Source organism: Macrotis lagotis, chromosome 4 (genome assembly GCF_037893015.1).
Source record: "Macrotis lagotis isolate mMagLag1 chromosome 4, bilby.v1.9.chrom.fasta, whole genome shotgun sequence".
In the NCBI taxonomy this organism is placed as follows: Eukaryota; Metazoa; Chordata; class Mammalia; order Peramelemorphia; family Peramelidae; genus Macrotis; species Macrotis lagotis.
Window position 1 is genome coordinate 73004832 of NC_133661.1, and position 24354 is coordinate 73029185.

Genomic DNA, 24354 nt, shown 5'->3' on the forward strand with positions numbered 1-24354 from the left:
TATACTGGGTCTTATATTAAATGTTAAAGGAATTACAAATAAGGATCAAGGATGTCCTTTGCCCTTAAGAATTAGCTTATAATATAAGGGTTGATACATACAAATATTTAAGTAGGATATTAAGCAATGAAAAAGTAATAAATCTGGAACTAGATTACCTGGGTTCAAATCTTACCTCTAACATTTATTTTCTATGTGATCTTGAGCAAGACTCCTTTCTGGATTTCAGTTTTCTCATATGTAAACTGAGTGACTTGGATTAAATGAACCTCTAAGCTTCCTTACAGTTAAATCTTGGATCGTAAAATGTCAATAAGCAAAGCAAAGTGGCTGAAGTGTTCAGAAGAGCAAACCCTGATTGCATGATCATGGCAGAGATGATCACAGAGGGGTTGGCATTTTAGCTGTGTCTGCAAGGATGGACATGCTTTTGTAGATGGGGGTGGTGAAAAAGAAGATGCCTAATAGAATATGAACAAATTAATAAAAGTGATCAAAGATAGAGTTTCTTCTTAGAATGGCAGATCATATAATTTGCTTGGAAAATATTAATTAAGACTTAAAACTTTGGGCAACTAAGTGGTGCATTGGAGAAATCACCAGCACTAGATTCAGGAGGACCTGAATTCAAATCCAGCCTCAGACACTGGCCACTTACTGGCTTAGCACTGTGATTAGTATACAGTAAGTTCTTAGTAAATGTTTATTGACTCACTGTCCCTGGGCAAGTCATTCAATACTGATTGCCTCATCAAAAAAAAAGAAAAAGAAAGAAACTCATGAAGCAGAAGTGATTAAAAGAATGGAATAATTAATGCAATAATTAATAGTTCTTGCTGATATTACATATTGGGGCAAGAGAAAGAGGCAAAGTGGATTCTGAATTCCTGAATGTGAATCAGGATAAAAAGAAATAAGAAATAGAGCAGTTAGGAACAGATCTTTAGAGGGAAGATAATGAGGCTTTGTTTTGTTGTTGTTATTTTGGGGCCAGGTGATAAAGGCATATTCCCATCTGATAAGGCCACAAAATTTATAGATAGAAGTGTTGAAAATGTTGGTCAAGAAATTGGGATCCATGGACCTGGAGTTTGAAAAAAGAGACACTAACATATAGCTGTATTAGACAGTGAAGGAATAGATAAAATTGCCAACAGAAATACCATAGAGGGAAGTAGAAGGCAAAGGACAAAATTCAAGGTGGTGGCCACAATTAGGTTGGTAGGTAATTATGAGGAGGTAGCAAAAAAGAAGGAAAGGAACCATCAGAGATACCTGAGGAGTCTGAGGCTAATTGAATCACAGAAGGCAGACCTCTATCTTCTCACTCAGTGCTTTCTAACTGACTGTACACCCATGCTTGGAAGGTCCTCTATCTTTGCCTAGACTCTTGACTTCCTTGACCTTCTTCAAGACTGAACTCAAGCACCACCTTCTATGAGAAATCATTCCTGATCTCCCCCTCGCTCCTCAATACTAGTGCTTTTCCAATGACATTGTCTTCCAAGAATATTCTATGTATTTTGTATATAAATAGTTATTCCATGTTCATTTCCCCCATCCTTCACTGGAATGTGATCTTCTTGAAGATAGGATCATATTTTTGCTTTTCTTAGTATTCCCAATGCTTAGCACTGTGACTAGCATACAGTAGGTTCTTAATAAATGCTTACTGACTTACTGAGAAGCCAAGGAAGGAAGGGATTCTGAAAAAAGTTGGGGGTGGTCAGCACATTTTTCCTTGGAAATCAAAGGGATGAGAAGCACCTCAGCCTCAAGTTCCATTTCCTCCACTAGTCTGCCTATCATGGGATAAAATTATTCCTGAGTCACTATTTCCTAAAAATTGATTTTTTTTAACAGAGCTGTGTTTTAAGCAAATGGCAAAGTGACATCACCTGCCTTTCTGGAATTTGCAAGGTCCAGTTACAAACCTAACTCTTCCATCCCCTAGATAGAAGAAGAAGAGTTTGTTTTATTGTCATTACCTCTCGATTTCCTCTTGTTGAGTAGAGACTGGCAGAGGATGATCAATGTGAAGAGCAGGACGCTGAGAATTCCAATGCAGCATACAAGGACAGCATACATATAGAGATCTGAAAAGATGACAAAAAGGTTGTGAACAGATCTAATAAGGTGAAGAGACACCCTCTCCCAGGGAGGGAAATACCAATTCCAAAGTTTCTGAGTGAAAAGAGTGTGTGTGTGTGTGTGTGTGTGTGTGTGTGTGTGTGTGTGTGTGTGTATTTCTGTCTATACAGATGTGTCTTGTAGCAGTTTTAAACTTTAAATATATATTAAATAGGGGCAACAAGGTAGTGCAGTGGATAGAACACTGACCCTGAAATCAGGAGAACCTGAGTTCAAATCTGACCCCACACACATAATAATTACCTAGTTGTGTGGACCTTGGGCAAGTTTCTTAATCCATTGCCTTGCAAAAACAAAATATATATTTATATATTTGTATATACACATATAAACATGTCTGTATGCATTTATTACATATGCATGTGTGTATAAACATATTCATATTCACCTGGTTAAGCTATCCTAAAAATCTTTTGGGTGGTTTTAAATATATATATATATGTATATATATATATATATATATATATATATACATATATATATATATTTATGTGTGTGTGTGTGTGTGTGTGTGTGTGTGTGTGTGTGTGTGTGTGTATATGTATATATGCGATATTTAAGTTTAAAACTACCCCAGGAATTTCAGGAATACATACACACATGTATTTCTGAAATTCTTGAGGTGCTTTTAAACTTTAAGGAGATAACATAACTATGTTGTGTGTGTTTGTGTGTGTGTGTATTATATATATATATATATATATATATATATATATATATATATATATATATGTAATGCAAAAATGTCTAACATTCCTGCTAATTATGGAATTATATATAATTAGGATAAGGGTATATTGTATATATATATATAAAATATTGTTGTTTAGTCAATTAGTTGTGACTCAATCTATCTATCTATATGTCTGGATAGATAGGTAGATAAATAGATAGATAGATAGATAGATGTGTGTATTTGTGTGTATTTCTGAAATTTCTAGAGTGGTCTTAAACTTTAAACATATAACTATGTGTATGTATATGCAATACAAAAATGTTTACTATTCCTGCTAATCATAGAATAGTATATAATCAGAATAAGGGTATGCTATTCATATATAAGATATTGTTGTTGTTCAGTCAGGTGTTTCTGAATCTTTGTAATCCCATTTGGGTTTTTTTTTTAGGTTTTTGCAAGGCAAATGAGGCTAAGTGGCTTGCCCAAGGCCACACAGCTAGGTAATTATTAAGTGTCTGAGACCAGATTTGAACCCAGGTACTCCTGACTCCAAGGCTGGTGCTTTTAATGGGGTTTTCTTTGTAGAGATATTGAAGTGGTTTGCCATTTCCTTCTCCAATTCATTTTATAAATGAGAAAACTGTGGCAAACAGGGTGAAATGACTTGCCCAGGGTCAAACAGCTAGTATCTGAGGATAGATTTGAACTCAGGTCTTGCTGACCCCAGGCCTGGAGCTCTATCCACTGTGCTATCTAGCATTACAGGTATTATTATTCCCATTCTACAGAATAGGAAATAAACTCAGAGAAACAAAGAATCCTGCTCATGGGGAATCAGTCCATAAGTTTCAGAGGCAGGAATTAAATTTAGTTCTTCCTGATTTAAAGTTCAGTATAATTTCACATTCTTCAGCCCCCCCCAAAAAGAAATCCCCAATTTTTTTTACTGAATTGAATCATTTCCCAAAAAACAAACCAAAAGAAATCAAAAAATCTTTAAACAAATATCTCTAAACTCAGATGACTGTGTAGACAGTGCTCTCTTTGGTGCAAATAAACTGTAGAGTGGGTCAGAACTGATCAAAGAGTTAGAACTGGGACATTGATAGCACAGATATTTTGTTACTCCAATGCAATGCAAAGCTCAGAAATAGTTGAAACTTGTAACTGGGCCCTGCAATGCAACAACAACAAAAAAAAAACTAACTAGGAACAGATTCTAATGAGCAAAATATAACCAGGAAAATGATTTCTAGAGGCATATGAGATCATTTAAGGCAATATGCAAATGGTGGGCTTAGCATCTTTTTAGAAAAAAAAATTATTTTCATTTAAGGTATTGCAGTTAAGCAACTTGTCCAGGATCACACAACTAGGTAAGCTTAAGTGTCTGAGGTCAAATTTGAACTTAGGTCCTCCTGACTCCAGAGCTGGTGCTTCTATCCACTGTGCCACCTAGGACTTAGCATTTCAATGAAATAAACTTCCAAGAATTGCCTATTGGTTCCTTAGGGATATACTTTGGATTTCAAAGGAACATGGGAGCTCTAGTTTTGGTATAGTTTTTGCTTTTAGGAAGGAAAGAGAACCTAATCTGGGTTATGTTAAAAAAAAAAAAAAGGATAAAGTCTGACTCTAAAGTCTCAACTATTTTTAGCACTTTAGGATCATAATTTAGAACCACAGGAGACTTTGAGGGTCATTATTATAACTTCCTCATTTTATATATTAGGAAACTGAAGAGAAGTTTCACAAATTAGAATCTGTCCAAAGTCACACAAAGAGGCAAAGGAAAGAAAATCAAAGCCTTCTTATCTTCTTTGCCTTGTATCATAGGATTTAAGATGGAAGGATCTTGGAACCTAGAGGTGGGAAGGACATCAGAGTTCAGGTAGTCCAAACCTCTCATTTGACCCATGAGAAAAATGAGGTGTATTAACATCCATTTCCATATTGGTATGGGAAGCCTCATATTGCCTGTATGCTCCCTTTTCAAGGCCAAGGCCAAGGATCTCTGCTGGCCTAAGTGAAAAGTGACAATCCTTCCTTTGTCCTAGGTAATCTGACTTGATAGAATTAAAAACAAAGCTTTATAAAGCTGGTTCAATATAGCCAAGCAATTAGGCCTTCCTGACTAAGAAATGCCAAATACACTATTTGTTAGAATTGTCCCTTTTTCAACTAGTTGTTTTGGAACCATGTAGACAGGGCAGAGCGGGTAGGTTATGAGGGGAAATTCAGTACCCTAGGGCCAGGAAGGAACTGATGATAATGAATACAAGAGAAGACTGTTTCTGTGGCCATGTTATATAAAGCGATCTGGTGGAAGTGGGGGTGGGAATCTTTTACCTCTTTGCCCAGAACAACTATTGCTGAACAAGAGATTTAGGTTCCCCACTTGCTGACAACCAACTCCACTAAAGCAGTTCTCTGTTAGAGCAAAATAGGGCCAGGCTGTCACTTTTCCCAGACTATCGAGTATGGGTCCATTAATCAGAGAGAACTCTGAGGTTCATTTGTAATTTCTTGCTCTTTTCCTAGCTGGGGCAATTTTTTTCAGGGACAAATATCTGAAACAAAATTGTGTCACCCCCAACCATCCCCCCCAACACTGCAATTCAGTGTAGGATAAGGGAAAGAGCATTAGTGTTCAGGTCTGAAGACCTGAATTCAGCACTTCCTGGAGCTTAAATGCTGTAGGAAAATCACTCAATTTTTCTGAGTCTCAATTCCCTAATCTGTAAGAAGGTGGGGGGGGCTTCAATATTTACTCTACCTTCATGTAAAATCCCCTAAAAACCTATGAAGGGTTATACTAATGTAAATTGCTATTATAAATAGCAGTGGAATAGTAATATTTAAATATTATTATCCATCCCTTAATCTAAACACTTATTTGTTTGGGGTTTTTTTAGATTTTTCAAGGCAATGGGGTTAAGTGGCTTGCCCAAGGCCACACAGCTAGGTAATTATCAAGTGTCTGAGGTTGGATTTGAACCCAGGTAACTCCTGACTCCAAGACTGGTGCTCTATTCACTGCGCCACCTAGCCGCCCCTAAACATTTGTTTTTCTTGTGTAACACCTATAGATTTAGTAGGACATTTGAGCTTTCAAATAAGCAGGGCCATGGACTTGTCTGAGCCTACCTTTCACTAGGCCAGACAGTCAGTGTAAATGGAGTTTTGTAGTAAGTCATTTTGAAATGAATTTAAAAGAATATTACATTTGCCATCATAACTACTAATTCTTTCTCCTTTTCCTATCCTTACTCTCATACCCTCAATGCTCAGGACCTTGTTATTTATTCACTGACTTCCACTTCCTACCTTCTCCTTTCTCATTAATTTTCAAAGAGCACAAATGTAATTTTAAAACACAATTGTAAACAGCCATGCAGAAAATACTCACCCATCACCTCCTCCTTGGCCTCCCTGAAGCAGATGTTGGGCCTAGAAATTTTGTATGTAGATTCATGCATGACTAGCAGTAGGGCAAGGTGATGGTAGCCCACAACCCCAGTTTACCCCAATAGAAATGCTTTAGGGGAGTTAGACGGCAGAAGGAAAGGGGAAAAAACTATTGCCCAGCAACATTTGCTCTAGGCAAAATGGTAAAGATTTTTCCCCCCTAAGACTGCTTTATAACATGGTGGCCTAAACATTCTTTAACCCAAAGGGCAGCAAGCCCAGACTCTAACCACTTTCACAAACCAACTTGGAAAAACCAAGAGACAGGGTTTTGCTGTCACCCAGGAATGAGAATGCCAACAATGTGGCCTTCTTATAGAAAATGCCAATACCTTACATTTCAAATATGAAAATGGAGAAAACAGATGCTTGGATGAGCTCCATGTATATCAATGAATCTATGTGTGTCTCTAGGATTTCTTATCTAGCTTGTAATATCACCTCTCTCCGAGTGAAATGTCTGAGAAGTATCCCAAAGGACTCTGACATCTCACCAACAAAAAAGCTAACAAAGCTCTCTGTGTGCTAGAGGCTCACATCCGGCTTAACTAAGCCCCAGAGAGAAAGAGAGAGAGAGAGAGAGATATCCATCAGCAGTACAAAAGGGCAAAGGGGCCCTGCATCAGTCCAGTTTGTTAAAATTACTGCAAGGATTTTGCTAGGAGTTTTGCTTGGGTTAAAATAACTATTGTACAAGTTTTAATGAGTCAGCATTTAAAAAATAATGATCTTAAAATATTAAGCAATAAATACAAGTTTGAGTTTTGATTTTTTCTGAAAGGCCCTTAACTCAATTGACATTGAATCTCATTGTAGAGAATAGAATATAAGACTGGTGGATTTTGAGAGGGACTATGGTAAAATGATTTCTATACGTATATAGAAGATATGTTAACAGCTAGGTGATATGATTCTGGGCCTGGAGTCAGGAAGACTTGAGTTCAAATCTAGTCTTGGACAATTACTGTGAGATCCAGGACAAATCATTTAACCTCTTTCTGCCTTAATATTCTCAACTATAATAATAGCATCTCCCAGAAGTGTTATGAGGATCCAGTGGCATAATTAATTATAAAATGTTTGGCACATAGTGATCACTTTTTTTCTTTTTCAGGGAGAGAGTTCAATATGAGCTTTACTTAGTTAATTTTTAAAGTGTACTCAACACTGATTCTAATTGCGTTGTAGAGATAAGATTAGACCTGTGATTTCACGGGAAGGGAGACCCCCTGGGTGATGATACTTCCTCTATCAAGGTAGCACTTTCTTATCTTAGAGGGCTTACAAGAATAATAAGATATAAGTGATTTTGGCAGTGTCATTCAGTTAATATCTGTCGAGGGGTGAGATCTGAACCCTGATTTACCTTGCTTGAAGTCCAGAACACTATTCATTCTTCCTCCCTACATCTTTCTATTACATTGGCTAACTCCTGAAATAAACATTTATATTTATTAAATCAGTGAAGATACTGATGTAGAAACTAGGAGAAGGATTCTATTGATAGATCTTCAACAGATTCACCCTATGACAAAATAAAAAGGTAAATAACACAATAAAACTCTGTGCTGGTGGGGATGTGGAGAAGCAGGTACATTCATCAATGCTGATGGAATTTCAAAGTCATAAAATTTCTTTGGAGAGCAATCTGACAGTAAACAATAAAGGTTAACAAAATAATCATAGCCTTTAACATAACAATTCAGTTGTTCAAAATATAACCTGGAAGTATTATCAAAAACAATGAGTAATCTGTATCACAGATTTTCATGGTCACATCATATGTGATTTTAAAGAAGCAGAAGAAAACTCAAAGTCTAATAATTAGGCAATGAATAAATTATGGTATATAAATATAATAGAATGTCACTAAGCTCAACAAAGAAGCACTATAATGATCTTTATAAAGTAATGAAAAAAATTTTTTAAATAGAACACACTACAAACTAACTAGGAATCTTAAAGGAATAAAAAATGAACACAAAATGAACATAAAAGAATCCCAATGAGAACATTGATGAGCTGATTGTTTTTTGGTTATATTTTAATCATTGAATTAATTCACTGAAAATCAAATATTCATTAAAAATCTTAGTTGACATTAGAATTAAATACTACTTTTAATCAAATAATTATTTGTTATTAAATAAACAAATATATCAAACTCTTTCTGCTTTGGTTTCCCTTTTGCCAAAAAAATAATAATACTTTCTTTCAAATCAGGTATCTGGAAAGTTATGTCCTCCTCCATCTAGGTACCATTTACCACAGAATGTTCATTCTTGGTTCATAAAATTGATAACAAAAATATTCTCAATTGAATTTATTATTGAGGATTACATTAAACTGAAACCTTAGGGTGGAAAGATCTCTCATAAGAGATCTAAATTAAAAGCAAAAAGAAATATTCTTTAGAACTTCAAACTTGTTCAACATTTAGCAAGACCTTCTCTCTATAAATAAACCTCTATAAAAATCCATTCAGATAAAGACTCAATATTTTCCTAATACTCAAATTAATTCAAAAAAGAAGAAAGAAAAGAAAAACCTAGTTTTTTTTACCTAACGTTCTTCTACCAGAGTCAAAGACAAAGAGATTTTATTTAGTTTACAATTTAGTGAAGGAATAAAACGTATGTAGGCTATGGTCTGGCCCATAGGTCTTCTATCTCAGGGCCAATATGTGTGTAATGGAGACATGACTCAAGTCTTGTCCATCTCTTCCAGGAAATATTATTAGAAACAGCTGGTAGTAATTTGCATAATCCAATCTAGCTTCAAGGCAAAGACTAATGAAGAAATAAGGGGTTAAGACTTTTGCCCTTTGAACTCTATGCCCCATTATAAATGTGTGAGAGATGCCATAAAATCAATTGGAGGTGAATTAAAGAATTTCCATATAGTGATAAAAACTCAGATAAGGTCAGGTAACATAACTTTAAGGTGGCCCAGTCAACCTGGCTTCATGACTTCCTCCAGCATCACTCCACAACTCAGACATCAAAAGATCATAGGAGTTACCCAGAACTGACAAATACCAAGGATCTCAAGGGTGAAGGTGAGTGAAGCTGAGTTAATGAAATGAAGGCAAAATAAGAATAATAAACCCAAATATGAAGTGGAGATTATGATGACCATAGTACAGAGTCTGGCACACTTAATAAATGCTTTGTGGATGAAAAATGGGATCAGAAGGAGTAAGGGGATAGGAAACATACAAAAGTTGCAGAGTTTCAAGAGCTTGGAAGTAAAGCAGTTCAAGTGTTGGGAGTGATGGAAGGTGTGACAAATATCATGCAAACATGGAGGTTATGAGTATTGAGAAGACTGAAAAAGCAAAGCGGTTTTGAAGCACATAGCAGCTGGTGATCCTAAGAAATGGGCATTCTCTGCATTGATGGCTACCTCATAGATTCAGTGTAATTCAACATGTGAATATTGAAGTTATTGAGATAGTTTTGAATGATGAATGTTCACTTGAATAACAAAAATTTCCAGAAAATCTACAATGTGCTATTTCTAATCACAAAATTCAACAAATTCAATAACAAATTCAGCCTCTACTGAATGTAAGTCACCATGTTAGATGTGGGGAATACAAAACCAAGAATATACAGTTCTTGCATTCAAGGAAATCATATCCTACTGGAGGGGATCAAATATTCGTTCATTCATTCAACAAACATTCAAGTTTTATCCACTTTAGGACAGGCACTGCTCTAGAGAGACAAAGGCAAAAGCAATAGTCACTATCTTCCACAAAGAGAGTATAAAGAGAAATAATTTCCAATTAAGAAAAGTAGGCTAAAGACTATGAAGGCTTTAAAGTATCTAATACAGGAGTTCCTATTTTAGCCTTGAAAGAATAAAAGGTCACTGAAAAAAATTGTTGAACATGAAGCAAAATGACTGATAGGCTTTCTTTAGCTCTTAAGAATGTTTTCTGTGTTTTGTATGATTTCACAGGTAAAAATTGATATCAGATTGCCTTTTCAATGTATAAGGGAGAGGCAGAATGGAAGGAGAGAAACTCAGCATTTTAAAAACAAGCACTAAAAATAAATAAATGAATCCATGAATAAACAAAGAAATGAATAAATGAATAGTGGGAAAATGGAAGCATGCTTTGGTAACTGTGTGGAGAATTGACCAAGGTGGAGAGAAACTTGAGTCAGGGGACACTAATTAGTGAATTATTGGAGTAGTCCAGAAGAGAGGATATGAGGGCCTAAATTAGTATTCAGCAGTGTGCATAGTTAAAAGGGCATGGATACATGGGTTTCTGTAGGGATACATTTAATAAGATTTAGCAATTTAGTTCATATGGAAAGAGTAAAGGAGAGCAGAGAGACAGATAAGACTCCAGGCTTGTGCACCTTGATGACTGGAAGGATTGTGTGGCCTCCTCAACAAAAATGGAGAAGGGGTAAAAATAAATTCTCTTTTAGATATATTGTGTTTGAGATGCCAGTGCAATATCCAATTGGAGGTTTCTAATAGATATTTAATGATGTAAGCCTAGAGCTCAGAAAAGTATAAGTATTGTCATTTTCAGTTGTGTCCAACTTTTTGTGTTCTTATTTGAGGTTTTCTTGGCCAGGATATTAGAGTAGTTTGCCATTTCGTTCCCCTGCTCATTTTACAGATGAGGAACTAAGGTAAACAGGGTTAAGTGATAAAGTCATATATTTTAAAAGTATCTGAGACCATTTTGAACTCAGAAAGATAAGTCTTCCTAATTCTTGGAACTCTATCCACTGTGCCATTCAACTGCCTGAAAAATATAAATATGGCAGACTATAAAAAGCCTGAAGCTCATCTTAAATGGATTTTTTTCTTTCCTTTCTTAGACAATCTAATTTATATACATACTCTCCCAGTCCACTTTTTTTAATGCATTTTTTAAAAAAAAGAATTGGTTCTCTTACTGTTGAAGTCATTTGTCAATCATTTATGACTATTTATGTAAATGTCTCATAATAATAATTTATTATGCCTTTTTTTAAATTTCAGCATTCTCTTTTTCTTGTGTATGATTAGTGGCATTTAATTATAAGAGTAATTGATATTTTACCTTCAAAAAATGCCCAGGTCTTTTCTTTCTTTTTTTCAAAAGTGGAGTCATCTGATGCTTTGGGAGAAATCACTAAAAAGGAAAAAAAAAAAGAGGATTAACAAAAAGCACAAGGAACCCAAAGGAATAGCCTTTATGCCTTCTACAAGGTAACAGGAAGAAGAATCAATAAATCTAAGGCCATTTTTAAAATATTTCAGAAACGTCAAAAGTAATAATATCAACTTAATGTTTGTAGAAATTCCCTCTTTTTGAAACATAGGGATATATTTCTTGTTATTCAATCATTTCCAACTCTTCATTCCCCATTTGGGTTTTTCTTTGCAAAGATACTGGACTTGTTGGTCACTTCCTTCTTCAGGTCATTTTATAGATGAAGAAACTAAGGAAAACAGGGATATCTAACCCAGGATAACAGAACTAGTAAGTACCTGAGGTCAGATTTTAACTCAAGATGAATCTGACTCCTGTGATATATTGCCCCTGGTCATCTCCCAGTTGCATTATAGAAAGGTAGATAGATAGATAGATAGATAGATAGATAGATAGATAGACAGACAGATAGAGATACAAATACACACATAAAGATGTATATGCATATATATACATACACATATATTCACATGCATACATATATTCACACAAATAATATATACTATAGTTAATTTTGATGAAAAAAGAAAATTCACCTTATATATTGACTCACATATAACATAAATATTTTATGCTTTGCAAATAAGTGTACAAAGTTACTGTTATATTACTATTTATAGTTATATATGTTAATGTTACTATTTATAGCAAAGATAATACTTTTTTCCTTGATACTGTAATATTCCATTTATCCAGCATCTTTGGGATCTTTGCACATAAACCAGTTTTCTAAACTGAAATCTATGTCTTCAAGCTTAAAGATTATAGTTTTCATTTGGGGGTAAGGAAAGGATTGGTGATTTCATTGGCATAGGGAGATCCCAGAAAATCCCCTCTGGAAAACTATCTTTCATATAATTGGAAAAAATAAAATAACTTTAACAGATAACAAAAAGAAAATAACCCCCCCCCTAGAAAGTTTACCAGGAAAGATTAAGTAATGCTCATGAATATATATCAGGTATTAATTTGTGGTAGGTTTTAAACAGTCAGAATTTTTAAAGGTTGACTACCTCTACATTTTTGCCACTGTTTCTTGATTATTTTAACCATTTTATTAATGTTTAATTTATTAATTTAATTTATGATTAACTTTGAAATATTTTATCCATTTTATTAATGTTTAATAAACATGTTTTCTTAAGCAATGAATTCTGAGACACCATTTAACTTTTTTTTAATGACTCAGGTTCGATATAATGGTATTCTTAACTTCAAACCTGCCAACTTTCACCTTTCCCTGATGTCTATGTCCATGTTAGAGAACATTGACCCCCATCCAATAATTCAAACAACATTTACTAGGTACCAACAAGGTGAAAGACACTATGATAAATAATGGAAGTACAGAAATTGGCCCCAGCCTCAAAGAACTTACATTTATTTTCTCTCAATGGATTAGAAGGTAAAATACTAGATTTCTGGTCCTGCTAAAAATTATCTGTCATATAAAAGTCAGCTAGATTCCATTTAGAAGTCCACAGACAGCAGACTTAGTGACAATTATTTTAATCCAGAGCATTGAAGTTACCCAAGGTCTTCTGACCTCTGGAGAAGTGGGGGTGTTACTATTTTTCTATTATTTTTTTAATTATTCATTCATCTGTTTTTCCTTGGATATATTATTGCAAGATATAAATATTTTAATCAATTACAAACTAGACGACAGAGTAACTATATCCTATGTATTTCTATATTAGGTTCTGAAATGAATAATAGATTATATGAGTTAGAAATCCAGGTATTAGACCCAGAATTAGAACTTATATTTATTAATTTCAAATAGTCTGCCTGAAATAAGACAAGTACTGCCATTACTACATGAGCTGTCAAAGTGGTGCTGATCCTCCAAAGGATAAGATTTGACCTGAGTTATCCAGTTTCCTACCTAATTATCAGTTTTTCCCATGTTCCTATCAGTTTGAGATGGTGTTATTTGGTAATCAGTATTCATAACTGGGCCTAAAAGGCAAAGTTTTTCTTAAGCAAAGTTTTGCTTAATTACTTTTAAGAATAAATGGACAGGTCATCTAGGTGGCGCAGTGGATAGAGCACTGGCCCTGGATTCAGGAAGACCTGAGTTCAAATGTAACCTCAGACACTTAATAATTGCCTAGCTGTGTGACCTTGGGCAAGTAATTTAACCCTATCTGCCTTGCAAAAAAAAAAAAATGGACAAATGAGCCAAGAATAGAATTTCCTCCCTAGAAAGCAAAGTCAACGCACTTTGACCTCTAAAATTCAGTACCTTGGTAACATCTTCATTCTGCAATCATCATGAGGGCTTGTAAGAAGAATTAGTAAGAGATTCCCAAGATTCACAAAACCAAGTATGCTGCCTGACACTGATTACCTAAAAATCCAAGACACTGTCAAATACGACAGGGTGAGAGGTCAGACAATTCAGATATTTTTTTTTACTTTTTTCAAGCCAATCTTCTAGAAAACAAAGCTAAAAAATCTCTAAATAAAACAGACAATTCATGCAGCTCCAATGTGGAAATATTTGGGTCTACTATTCTGAAAATCCTTAGTTTTTGGAAATTGCATTAATGCAAATGTAAAGTCTGAAGATGAAATTAAATATTAAGATGTATATCATATTATACTGTATTATATTATTAGAATCTATATTATATTAATTGTGTGTTTATTAATTATATTATTTATTTACATTATATTGGGTTTTTTGTATTATACCACTCATATTATAATTTTATTTATATTAGGATATAATGAGCCCAATCTTTCCAAAAAGAAAAAAAGATTCAAACTGCTTGATAATATTGTCTGATTATTTTACTTCCAGAGCACAATGATGCCAGAAATAGGCTTTAAGTTCCCCCCCCCCAAGAATAAAAGAACACCTATCCCACAAAGTTATATGAGGGTTCAAATAAAGATCATGTGTCTTCAGTCATTTCATTCGTGTCCCACTCTTTGTAACCCTATTTGGGGTTTTTCTTGATAAAGATATTATAGTGGTTTGTATTTCCTTCTCCAACATATTTTTTCAGATGAGACAACTGAAGCAAACAGGGATAAGTGACATGCCCAGGTTCACACAGTTTGTAAGTATCTGAGACTAAATCTGAACTCAAAGAAAGAAGTCTTCTTGACAACAGTCTGGAGCTCTGTACAATATGGTGCCACCTAACTGCTCCATAGTGTTTTACAAAACTTAAATGACTACATTTGATAGTTCCAGAGTTGGTAGAAATTTCTCAGAAATCATTAAATGCAACAAATCCTGGCCAGGGTGGGGAGTGTGTGGGGGGGAACCTTACTAAAAAATATTCTATAAATAGCCACCCAACCTTTGCTTTCAAGTCTTCCCTCCAAGGGAACTCATTTTCCTTTTAAATAGAACCATTTATTAGTAAACTTTTCTTTTCATTGTGGATATTTCTACAAACTCTTACAAGTTCTCCCTTTAGGAGTCAAGCTGTTGTTTTGTCCTTTGTTTTCAAAGAAGACCACAACATCAGGGAGGTGATGTCACGACAAGCATGTGAATTGGCTTTGGTGAGAGGGATGCTGTGCTAAGTCACCAGTCTCATTTTCTCCTCCAGAGTCATCTGGGTCCAGTGGTCCAGGAATCAGCATGACTGGAGATGGCTTGGGTGTGAGGCAATCACGGTTAAGTGACTTACCCAAATTCACACAGCTAGTAAATGGCAAGTGTCTGAAGCTAGATCTGAACTCCAATCCTCCTGACTCCAAGGTCAGGGCTCTATCCATTGCACTACCAAGTTGCCCCTGGGGCAAAGCAGAATAAGCTGAATCCCTGAATCCATATTTAAAAAAATCTTTGAAGACAGGGGCAATCATTCTCCTACTCTGCCTTTCTTCTCCAGGGCATCCATTCACATTTCTTCTGACTGATCCTTAAAAGGCTTGGAATTGCATGAAAGCCTTCCATGGTTCCAATCGCTTTCCTCCAGAAATATCCAGTTTATCAATAATCTGCCTAACCTATGGTACTCTGAACCAAAGGCATTGCCCTCCAGATAAAGTCTGACTAAAGCAAAATAAGCAAGGCTTTCACTGTTCTATTTCTGGAAGCTACACCTTTCTAGGACATCCAGGATCCTATTAACTTTAGCTGTTCTGTCACCTTGCAGCATTATAGAGCTTGCAGTTCACTAACCCTCTCAGATCTTTTTCATAGAAAATGCCATCCAACCATAAATAAATATAAACTATTGCTGTCATTCGTTTCTTGCCAAGAGATGCCTCTATGTCTGAGGCATATCTAAGCTACTGAATCAGAATAAAGAACAGTATCCAACCCTCAGAAAAATGGCAGTACACTTTGATGTGACTCTACCACTGGGAAGATCTATTGGAGAGTGAATTTTTTCCTTAATTCACAATGCATTGATCCTATGGATACCTGTCATTTCCTTTTTCCCTTTAGTCAGAAATAGTTGACCAAGGAGAAAAGATCAGAAAAACAAAAGAAACAGAAGAGAAGGAAGTGTATATAATATTGGGCACCAAAAGAGGGGAAATCAAGCCAGTGGTTGCCTATCTCATCTGCTAAGGCCAAATCTTCATTTTCAATGCCAGCTTTGGTCATCACATTCCTTCATTCACCTTCATGTCTTACACACAGAGTGTCTCTGTCCTGCTCCCTTCATAACCTAAGGGTCAGGTTGAAAGATTATATGTGGGTTAAAATAGAAGAGTAAATTTCAAAATAACATTCTAGTTCTTAACAAGTGTGAAAATCCCTCTATTTTCCATTCCCTCAAACCAAAATTACACTGTAAAATCCTACCACCCAAACCAAAATCTAGTTACCTATTTGTTGAGAATAGATGAGAGAAATCATATATAATAATAATAATAATAATAAATGGTAGATATATAGAACCTATGTATTCTGCTAAGAATTTTTTACAAATATCCTATTTGAGGATTTATGAGTTTATTTTATATCCTGGGAGTTTGCTAAAGTTGCAAATGATAAAATTACTTTTAATGAGTTAGAAAAAATTGTAAGTAAATTCATATGGACAAATAAAAAGTCAAGAATCTCCAGGGATTTAATGGAAAAAAAGTGCAAAAGAAGGTGGCTTAGCTCTACCAGATCTAAAATTATATTATAATGCATCAGTCATCAAAACTGTCTGGTATTGGCTAAGAAATAGAGTGGTGGATTGGTGGAATAGACTAGGTGCAATAGCAGGAAATGATTATAGTAATCTGCTGTTTGATAAACCCAAAGAGTCCAGCTATTGGGATAAAAAAACTGCTTCAATAAAAACTTTTGGGAAAATTGGAAGTTAATATGGAAGAAACTTGGATTAGACCCTGGCCAAGTCACTGACTCTGAGACTCAGTTTCTCATCTGTAATATGGGGGAATGGAATTACATGACCTCTGAGATGATTAAGTTTATAATCCTTCTAATTTTACCATTATTCTAAGTAGTTTAAATGAAATAACAACTTGGGAACTCCTAATGATCTCATTGGTCTTCCCTAATAGACCCATTGAAAGTTAAGCATACTTCACTGGCTCACCCAAGTTATTTAGACCACAATGTCCACTCTCAGGCAGATAAGACAAAGTAAATCAGCATTATTTTCTGCTCACCCAATTTAAAATATTCCTAGCTCCAAGCACATAGGAAGGGGCTATATCAAAGGTTATATTAATCCTTCCCTTTCATTTTGAGCACCTGGGAACAATAATTTTTCTCCCTTCTGCTGTTTGACTTGTATAGAAATCTTATTGGGCATTGAGAAGATGTGGAGAGGCTGAAAATAATTATAGAAGGTCATTTTATGAGGTCACATGGCTTATGAGTTCTGAGCCTTGAGGAAATCACTTGTGGCCTTCTCTGGCTTTCTTGCTACATAACAGAACAGATGATCCAGTCCTTGGTGAATGAGCTCTCCGAGGATATTTGCACTTCAGCCTAATAGCTGCAACAATCCTTGCGCAAGATAAGGTAGAAACAAACATGAACTAATGAAAAGCACCAGCAGTCTTTGGAAGGCAATGAACACTTGAGCCCACATTTATATGGGGATTTTCACTTTGCAAAGCATTTTATATACATTACCTTGATTGATCCTTACAGCTCAAGGCAGAAGGTAGAAAGTTAAGATAAAAAGGGTCTTGAATTTGGTGTCATAGGATCTAGGTTGAAATTCTGAAATTTCCATTACCCTGTGGTTTTAGACATTTAATGTAATTTAGGTGGACCTCAGTTTCTTCATCTGTAAAATGAGAGAACCGACCAACTTTGAAGGTTCTTGGTAGCTCTTAATCTATGATCTTATGATGAAAGTGGAACCAATAATAACAGCTAATGTTTATATTACTGTAATATATTTTTATGTTACTTTGCAATAAATATTATATTAATGTAATATATTATATATTACTAATATATAGCATATTAGGATATAAACCATATATATATGTATGTATATTACTAAAATAGAACATTACTATGGGCCTGTACTAACCACTTTTCATTATTATCTCATTTGATCCGCATAATAGCTGTGGGAGATAGGTGATATTATTATTCCCATTCTACAGTTAAGGAAACTGAGGCCAACAAGGTTGAGTAACTTTGTTCTAGATCACACAGCTAGGAAACATCTTCGGCTGGATTATTCTATGCATTCTGGAGCTATCATTTATTGGTGATATTACCCCATTTTACAGATAAGTATCATAAGAGACAACACAGACAGTACTGTAGAAAGAACATTGAATTTGGATTCAGTTCAAGTTACAATTTTGTTACCAACTACTTATATGTATGGCCTTGGATAAATTACTTACCTCTCTAGGCCACAGTTTCCTCATCTGTTAAATGAGATTGGACTAAAAGATTTTCCAATCCCTTCCAGTTTTAACTCTCTTATCTCTAAGACCAAAAAACTAGCAATAAGTCAGTGCTAGCATTCATATAATATACTAAGGTTTGCAAATAAATTTATATATGTATTCAGAGGCAGCTGAGGTGATCTCAGAGGTAATATAATCCCATCCCCTATATCAGGGCTGTCCAATTTTACTTTTAAAAGTTTTTTTTTTTTATTGAAACAATAGACAGTATATTTTTATTTGTCATTTTAGTGAGGTTTCATTTACTAAAGTACTTGGTAAACCCACAGGCAGCTGAATAAAATCGCTCTGCCCTATATTACGGCTGTGAAGCTGAGTCTCAGAGTCAGTGACTTGTCCAAGGTCACACAGATAAGAAATACAGAGATAGGATTTAAGCTTAGGGCCATTGTCTATAGAACCTCCAAAAGCCTTGGGTTTAGAGTTGGAAGACTTGAGTTCAAATTCAGCATTACAAGAATCTAGCTCTGTGACCCTAAGAAAGTCATGTAACCTCTGTCTGCCTCAGTTTTTTCAAATGTAAATCAGAGATCATAAATATTACCTATCTACAAGGATTAATAGGAAGATCAAATAAGATATTTATAAAGCCCCTAGCATAGTGTCAAGGGGCAGTGGGATAGCACAGTGGATAGAGTGCCAGGCCTAGAGTCAGAAAGATTCATCTTACTGAGTTCAATCTGGCTGTGTAACCCTGGGTAAGTCACTAAATCCTATTTGCCTCAATTTCCTCATCTATAAAACAAACTGAAGAAAGAAATGGCAAATTATTTTAGTAACTTTTTTTTAAAAAATTATTTATTTTTGAATTTTGTAATTTTTCCCCTAATCTTGCTTCCCTCTCACCACCTCCTACAGAAGGCAGTCTGTTAGTCTTTACATTGTTTCCATGTTATACATTGATCTAAGTTGAGAGATCTAAGAGAGAAATCATATCCTTATGGGAAAAAATATAAGGGTTAGCAAAATTACATAGGATAACTTTTTTAAAAAAAATTAAAGGTAATAGTCTTTGCTCTTTGTTCAAATTGCACAGTTCTTTCTCTGGATGCAGATGGTATTCTCCATTGCAGTTATCCCAAAATTGTGCCTGATTGTTGCACTAATGGAATGAGCAAGTTCATCAGGGTTGATCATTGCCCCCACAATGCTGTTAGGGTATACAATGTTTTTCTGGTTCTGCTCATCTTACTCAGCATCAGTTCATGCAAATCCTTCCAGGATTCCCTGAATTCCCATCCCTCCTGGTTTCTAATAGAACAATAGCGTTCCATACATATACTACATTTTGCTAAGCCATTCCTCAATTGAAGTACATTCACTCAATTTCCAATTCTTTGCCACCACAAACAGAGCTGTTATGAATATTTTTGTACAAGTGATGTTTTTACCCTTTTTCATCATCTCTTCAGGGTATACACTTTAGTAGCTTTGCTTTAAGAGGAAGGACATGTGGAACTCATAAGCTTGCAAATGGATGAATGTTGAACAAAAGGGAGGGCCATGAGGAGTAGGACAGGATTGAAAAGTAGCTAAACCACAATATGGCAGAGTACCTGGCAAATAGTAGGGCTTAGTAAAGTCCTGTTTTCTTCCTTCCGTCCATTCTTACGTGATTCTCATAACAACTCTGGGAAGTAGGTGCTATTATTAATATATTATTATTTTATAGAAAGGGAAACTGAGGCAGATAGAAGCCCCCCCCCCTCCCAGGGGCTATTTTGCCTATTTTCCACACCCATTTTCCCAGATCCAGTCCAACATCCTATCCCACTAAAACTAAATCCTGTCTTTCAGTATTTTAATCATCTGAACATTAAACGCTCATGCCTATAAAGCAGGTATGGGGTCTGACTTCAGGCTGGTTCTCATTAAGTGAAAAATAGATGTACAACAAGAACCACAGGAGCATTACTGAACATCAAACAGCCGATTTTCTTTCCCATCAATTGTCCCCCAGATACGCGGCACATAAGGGATGTCCTACTGGCAGTATGTACAGATTTTAAAGCCCCATGGAGCTGGGTCTTTGACAAGAAGGGACAGTTTTCAGTTGAGGTGAACAGGGGAGGAGTAGACTGTCTTTGATAAGCAAAGCTTCCTCTAGATCTTTCTAAGTGAACCTAAATGAAGATGACATGAAGATCTGTGGGATGGTGGAAATAGAACATTAAAAGCCCGAGGAGGTTGGAAGGGGCCAAAACAAAGGGCAGTGGATGAGATGCTTTGATGGAACATTTTGTCAGACCAAAGGGAAAGTTGCTGAACTTTCAAACCACAGGATGAGTCCTGCTAAGACTTTCTTAGTTACAGTAAAATGCACGGTCCTTGGGCTAAGAGAAGCTGGAGCTTAAATGGACTCAAATGAGCCAGGAATTTAAGGTGATGTAGCTTTGGGAATCAGATCCAAGGCCACCATTGGGTTTCAATTGACTCTGCTCTACCTTGTGGTAGCAGTTCTCCCTGGAAACTGGAATCACAGAGAAAATGTAGTGAAAAACCTTTCATCTCCAGCTTGTTAGTGTCATGTGACCCATATAATACTACGAGTTTCTAAAATAGCATCAGTATTTGAGCCAGAAAGATCTGGGTTCAAATCTTGTCTCTAACACATACTCACTGTTTGATCTTAGTCAAGTCAATAATCTTAAATAAAATATAAAAATAAATATGAATTAATATATTATATTTGAAATACAATATAAAGCATATTGTTACATTAATATATAATATACATATATATATATATATATATATAAATTGTTATATAATGAAAGGCAGGTACAGATTGTACTCCTCACCTAGAAGTTTCCTATGCCAATGAAATCACCATTGTAGTACCCATTCCTTAACTTTGTATGAAAAAAAAATTAGTTTTGTGAAGTCAACAGCTGAATCCATGATTTCTTTACTACTCATATGAATTTAGGCAAGTCACTTGACTCATGTAAGCCTCAGTTTATACTTATAAAATAAGTATATTAGCACTTTTATTACCTACCTCACAGGTTTGTAGTAAGAATAGAAGGAAATATTGTGTTTTAGGAAAGAAAATGTGTTGTTATGCATAGATGGCCACCCTACTGGAAAAAATTAAGCTCCCTAATCTTGTCTTTGATGCATATGACTCTGTGACTATAGGCAAGCCACTCCATACTGGAGGATTCCCAGACAGTTCCAGAAGACCACAAATTACAGAGGAATTGCTGAGACCTTCAGTGATGGAAGTAGTTTCCATATGGGGAAGCTAACTAGCACAGTGAATAGATGCTGGATCTGGAGTTCTCACTTACTTGCTATATCACAGCCAGGGTGATTCACTTAACCCTTACTTAGCTCAGTTTCTTCATCTGTTGTTGTTCAGTTTTTTTCAGTCATATCCATTCCCCATTTGGGGTTTTCTTGGCAAAGATAATGAAGTGGTTTGTCATTTTCTTCTCCTGCTCATTTTATGGATGAGGAAACGAAGGCAAATAGAATTAAGTCACTTGTTTGGGATGATCCAATTAGTAAGTATCTGAAACCAGATTTGGACTCAGGAAGAATAGTTTTTCTGACTTCAGGTCCAGAATTCTATTCATTGCACCACCCAGTTGCCCTAGACATATAGTAAGACCCATATGGGATCTCATCTGTAAAATGAGAATAATTATAGTACCCCCCACATTGATGTGAGGATCAAATGAGATAATTGTAAAGTGGTTATCATAGGGTCTGATATGCTGTAAGCACTTTATAAATATTTTCCATTATCATTAGATAAAATCATAGGCTTGATCGATAACAAAAAACAAAAAGTAAATTTAGTGAACTTTGAAGCACTTTATCAATACCCTCCACAATTATTATTTATTGTTCAGGGCTGCTGACCCCTTTTGTGAGAGGAGGGAGACTTTTCAGTCATTTTCTAGAGTGATGCTGCCCAGGGTAAATATCACGGCATGGGCCATGTGGCATTGGGAGGGAACAATGGGGCAAATGATATTCGCTGCTATGGCACCAACTGAAATTTGAGGGTACATAAAAAAGGACAAGACTTTGGAGCCCCACTGCTGCCATTCTGAGAAAACTTAGTTGGAACTGCTCTAAGTAATGGAACATTGCTAAAGGATACAGAAAGAGAGAGAGACAAACCAAGTGACAAAGTGATTTTTATCAGTTTTCTTTCCATAGGAAAAATCTAGTAAAAAAAAAAACATTAAAGCCATTGATGCTTTGTTGGCAGGCTCTGTGGAGGGATCAAATATTCAGAAAGGTGTGAAAAATGTGAATCTTATTTCCTGCTTTAGAAAATTCCCACAGAGTTCCATGGGAAGAGAATCTACTTCCCCTTTTTATAGGATTATCACAGACAATACCCCGCAGTGTCATTCCAAGAAAAACAACTTCCTAAGTTAATTAGACCTCAGTGGATTTCAGGCTCTAGTTTAAATATAATAGTTACACAAAGGAAAAGGTCAGAATGCAGAAAACATCAGGGCTTAGTCATAGAGGAAGAGAAAGTAAGCAGTCACATAAAAAAATGCAATTTCTGAGGTACAAGGAAATGTTTAAGTGAGAACTTGAGAACCTGAGTGAGGATGATATGATTAGAAAGGGTAGGCATACTCAAGAGCGGTTTGCCATTTCCTTCTCCAGTTCATTTTACAGATGAGGAAATTGAGGAAAACAGGGTTAAGTGACTTACCCAGGATCACACAGCTAGTAAGGCCTGAGGCCAAATTTGAACTCAGGAAGAGAAGTCATCAGTACTCTAGGTTCAGAACTCTATTCTTTATGCTACCAAACCACCCCACTATCCTTGCCAAGAAAACCCTAACTGGGGTTATGAAGAATGGAACATGAGTAAAAACTACTGAACAAAAATACCTTCAGGGGGTATGGAGTGCTCAGGGAGGACCACCACCTGTGGTATGAGGGCTTTGCATTAACCTCTAGTGTCCACCTGCACCAAACTCTCAACTGTGGCCCCAAGAAACTGTTGCATACAGAGCAGACACTTGCTGGTAAAACTGTCTTGGCAGACAGGCTAAACTAGGTTAAGAGCAACTGATGAGTCTCAAACCTGTGAGTTGGGGGATGTCTACCCCAAACACGTGAAGACTTGCACTGGAAGAATGAGTGAATGAGAACAATTTCTTCCAATGGCCACAAAGGTGACTGAAGCAGGCATTGTAGAGCCATTAGAGATTGGTAAGACATTGAAGACACTGTATCCTAGGTCATCACCAGTCATCTTGACTTTCATCCTACCATTGGATGTTAGTGACTCTTGGAGAGAGTGTGAAGCTGAAGATCTTGTGTAACATTGCCTCACTTCAATCCAATCTACAAATAAGTCAATATATCATCCTTGATGTCACTGGTCCTCTTTGAAAACAATAGATGAACAACATACTCAAGAGGAATTGTGGAAATAGACGAAAGTTTGCCAACAGACTAGATATCTGAGGCAAGAGAATGAGAGTGGAGAATGGCGCTAAGCTTATAAACCTGGGTGACTGGAAGGATAGTGGTGCAGTCTATAGAAATAGAGAAATTCAAAAAAGAAATAGATTTTAGGGAAAAAATAAATGCAATGAATTCAACAATTCCAATGCATCCATACCTATTAAGTCTGTCTTATCCCAAATAGCAGAAAATCCAAAGTGGAACTCTAAGGGCCAGAATATGTAAGCATGCCTCCCTAAATGATTAATTACTATAGAGTAACTTTGGCATTAGAATTTCAATCAAAACATCATGAAAAGAAGTCCCATGAGAGAGTGGACAGAACACTGAACCAGGAGACCAGTGACTAGAATTCTCATCTTAATTCTACCTTTAAATAACTCTTAACTCCCAGATGATCTTATGCAAGTCATGCCACCTATCTGGACCTCAGTTTCTTCCTCTGTAAAATGAGATTAGGCTATATCATCTTGAAGGTTCCTTCTCGCTCTTATACACTATG

At 35.8% G+C, this 24354-nt stretch overlaps 1 protein-coding gene across 1 annotated transcript in view; it reads right to left on the minus strand.

Annotated features, from left to right (window-relative positions):
* VSTM4 (V-set and transmembrane domain containing 4) overlaps positions 1-24354 on the minus strand; it is a 112627-nt gene that overhangs the window by 51806 nt on the left and 36467 nt on the right. The window contains exons 3-4 of the mRNA XM_074233122.1: positions 11373-11444; positions 1989-2096 (exon numbers count right to left, since the gene is read on the minus strand). Coding sequence (XP_074089223.1) covers positions 1989-2096; positions 11373-11444 — 180 coding nt within the window. The remainder of the gene's footprint in view (positions 1-1988; positions 2097-11372; positions 11445-24354) is intronic.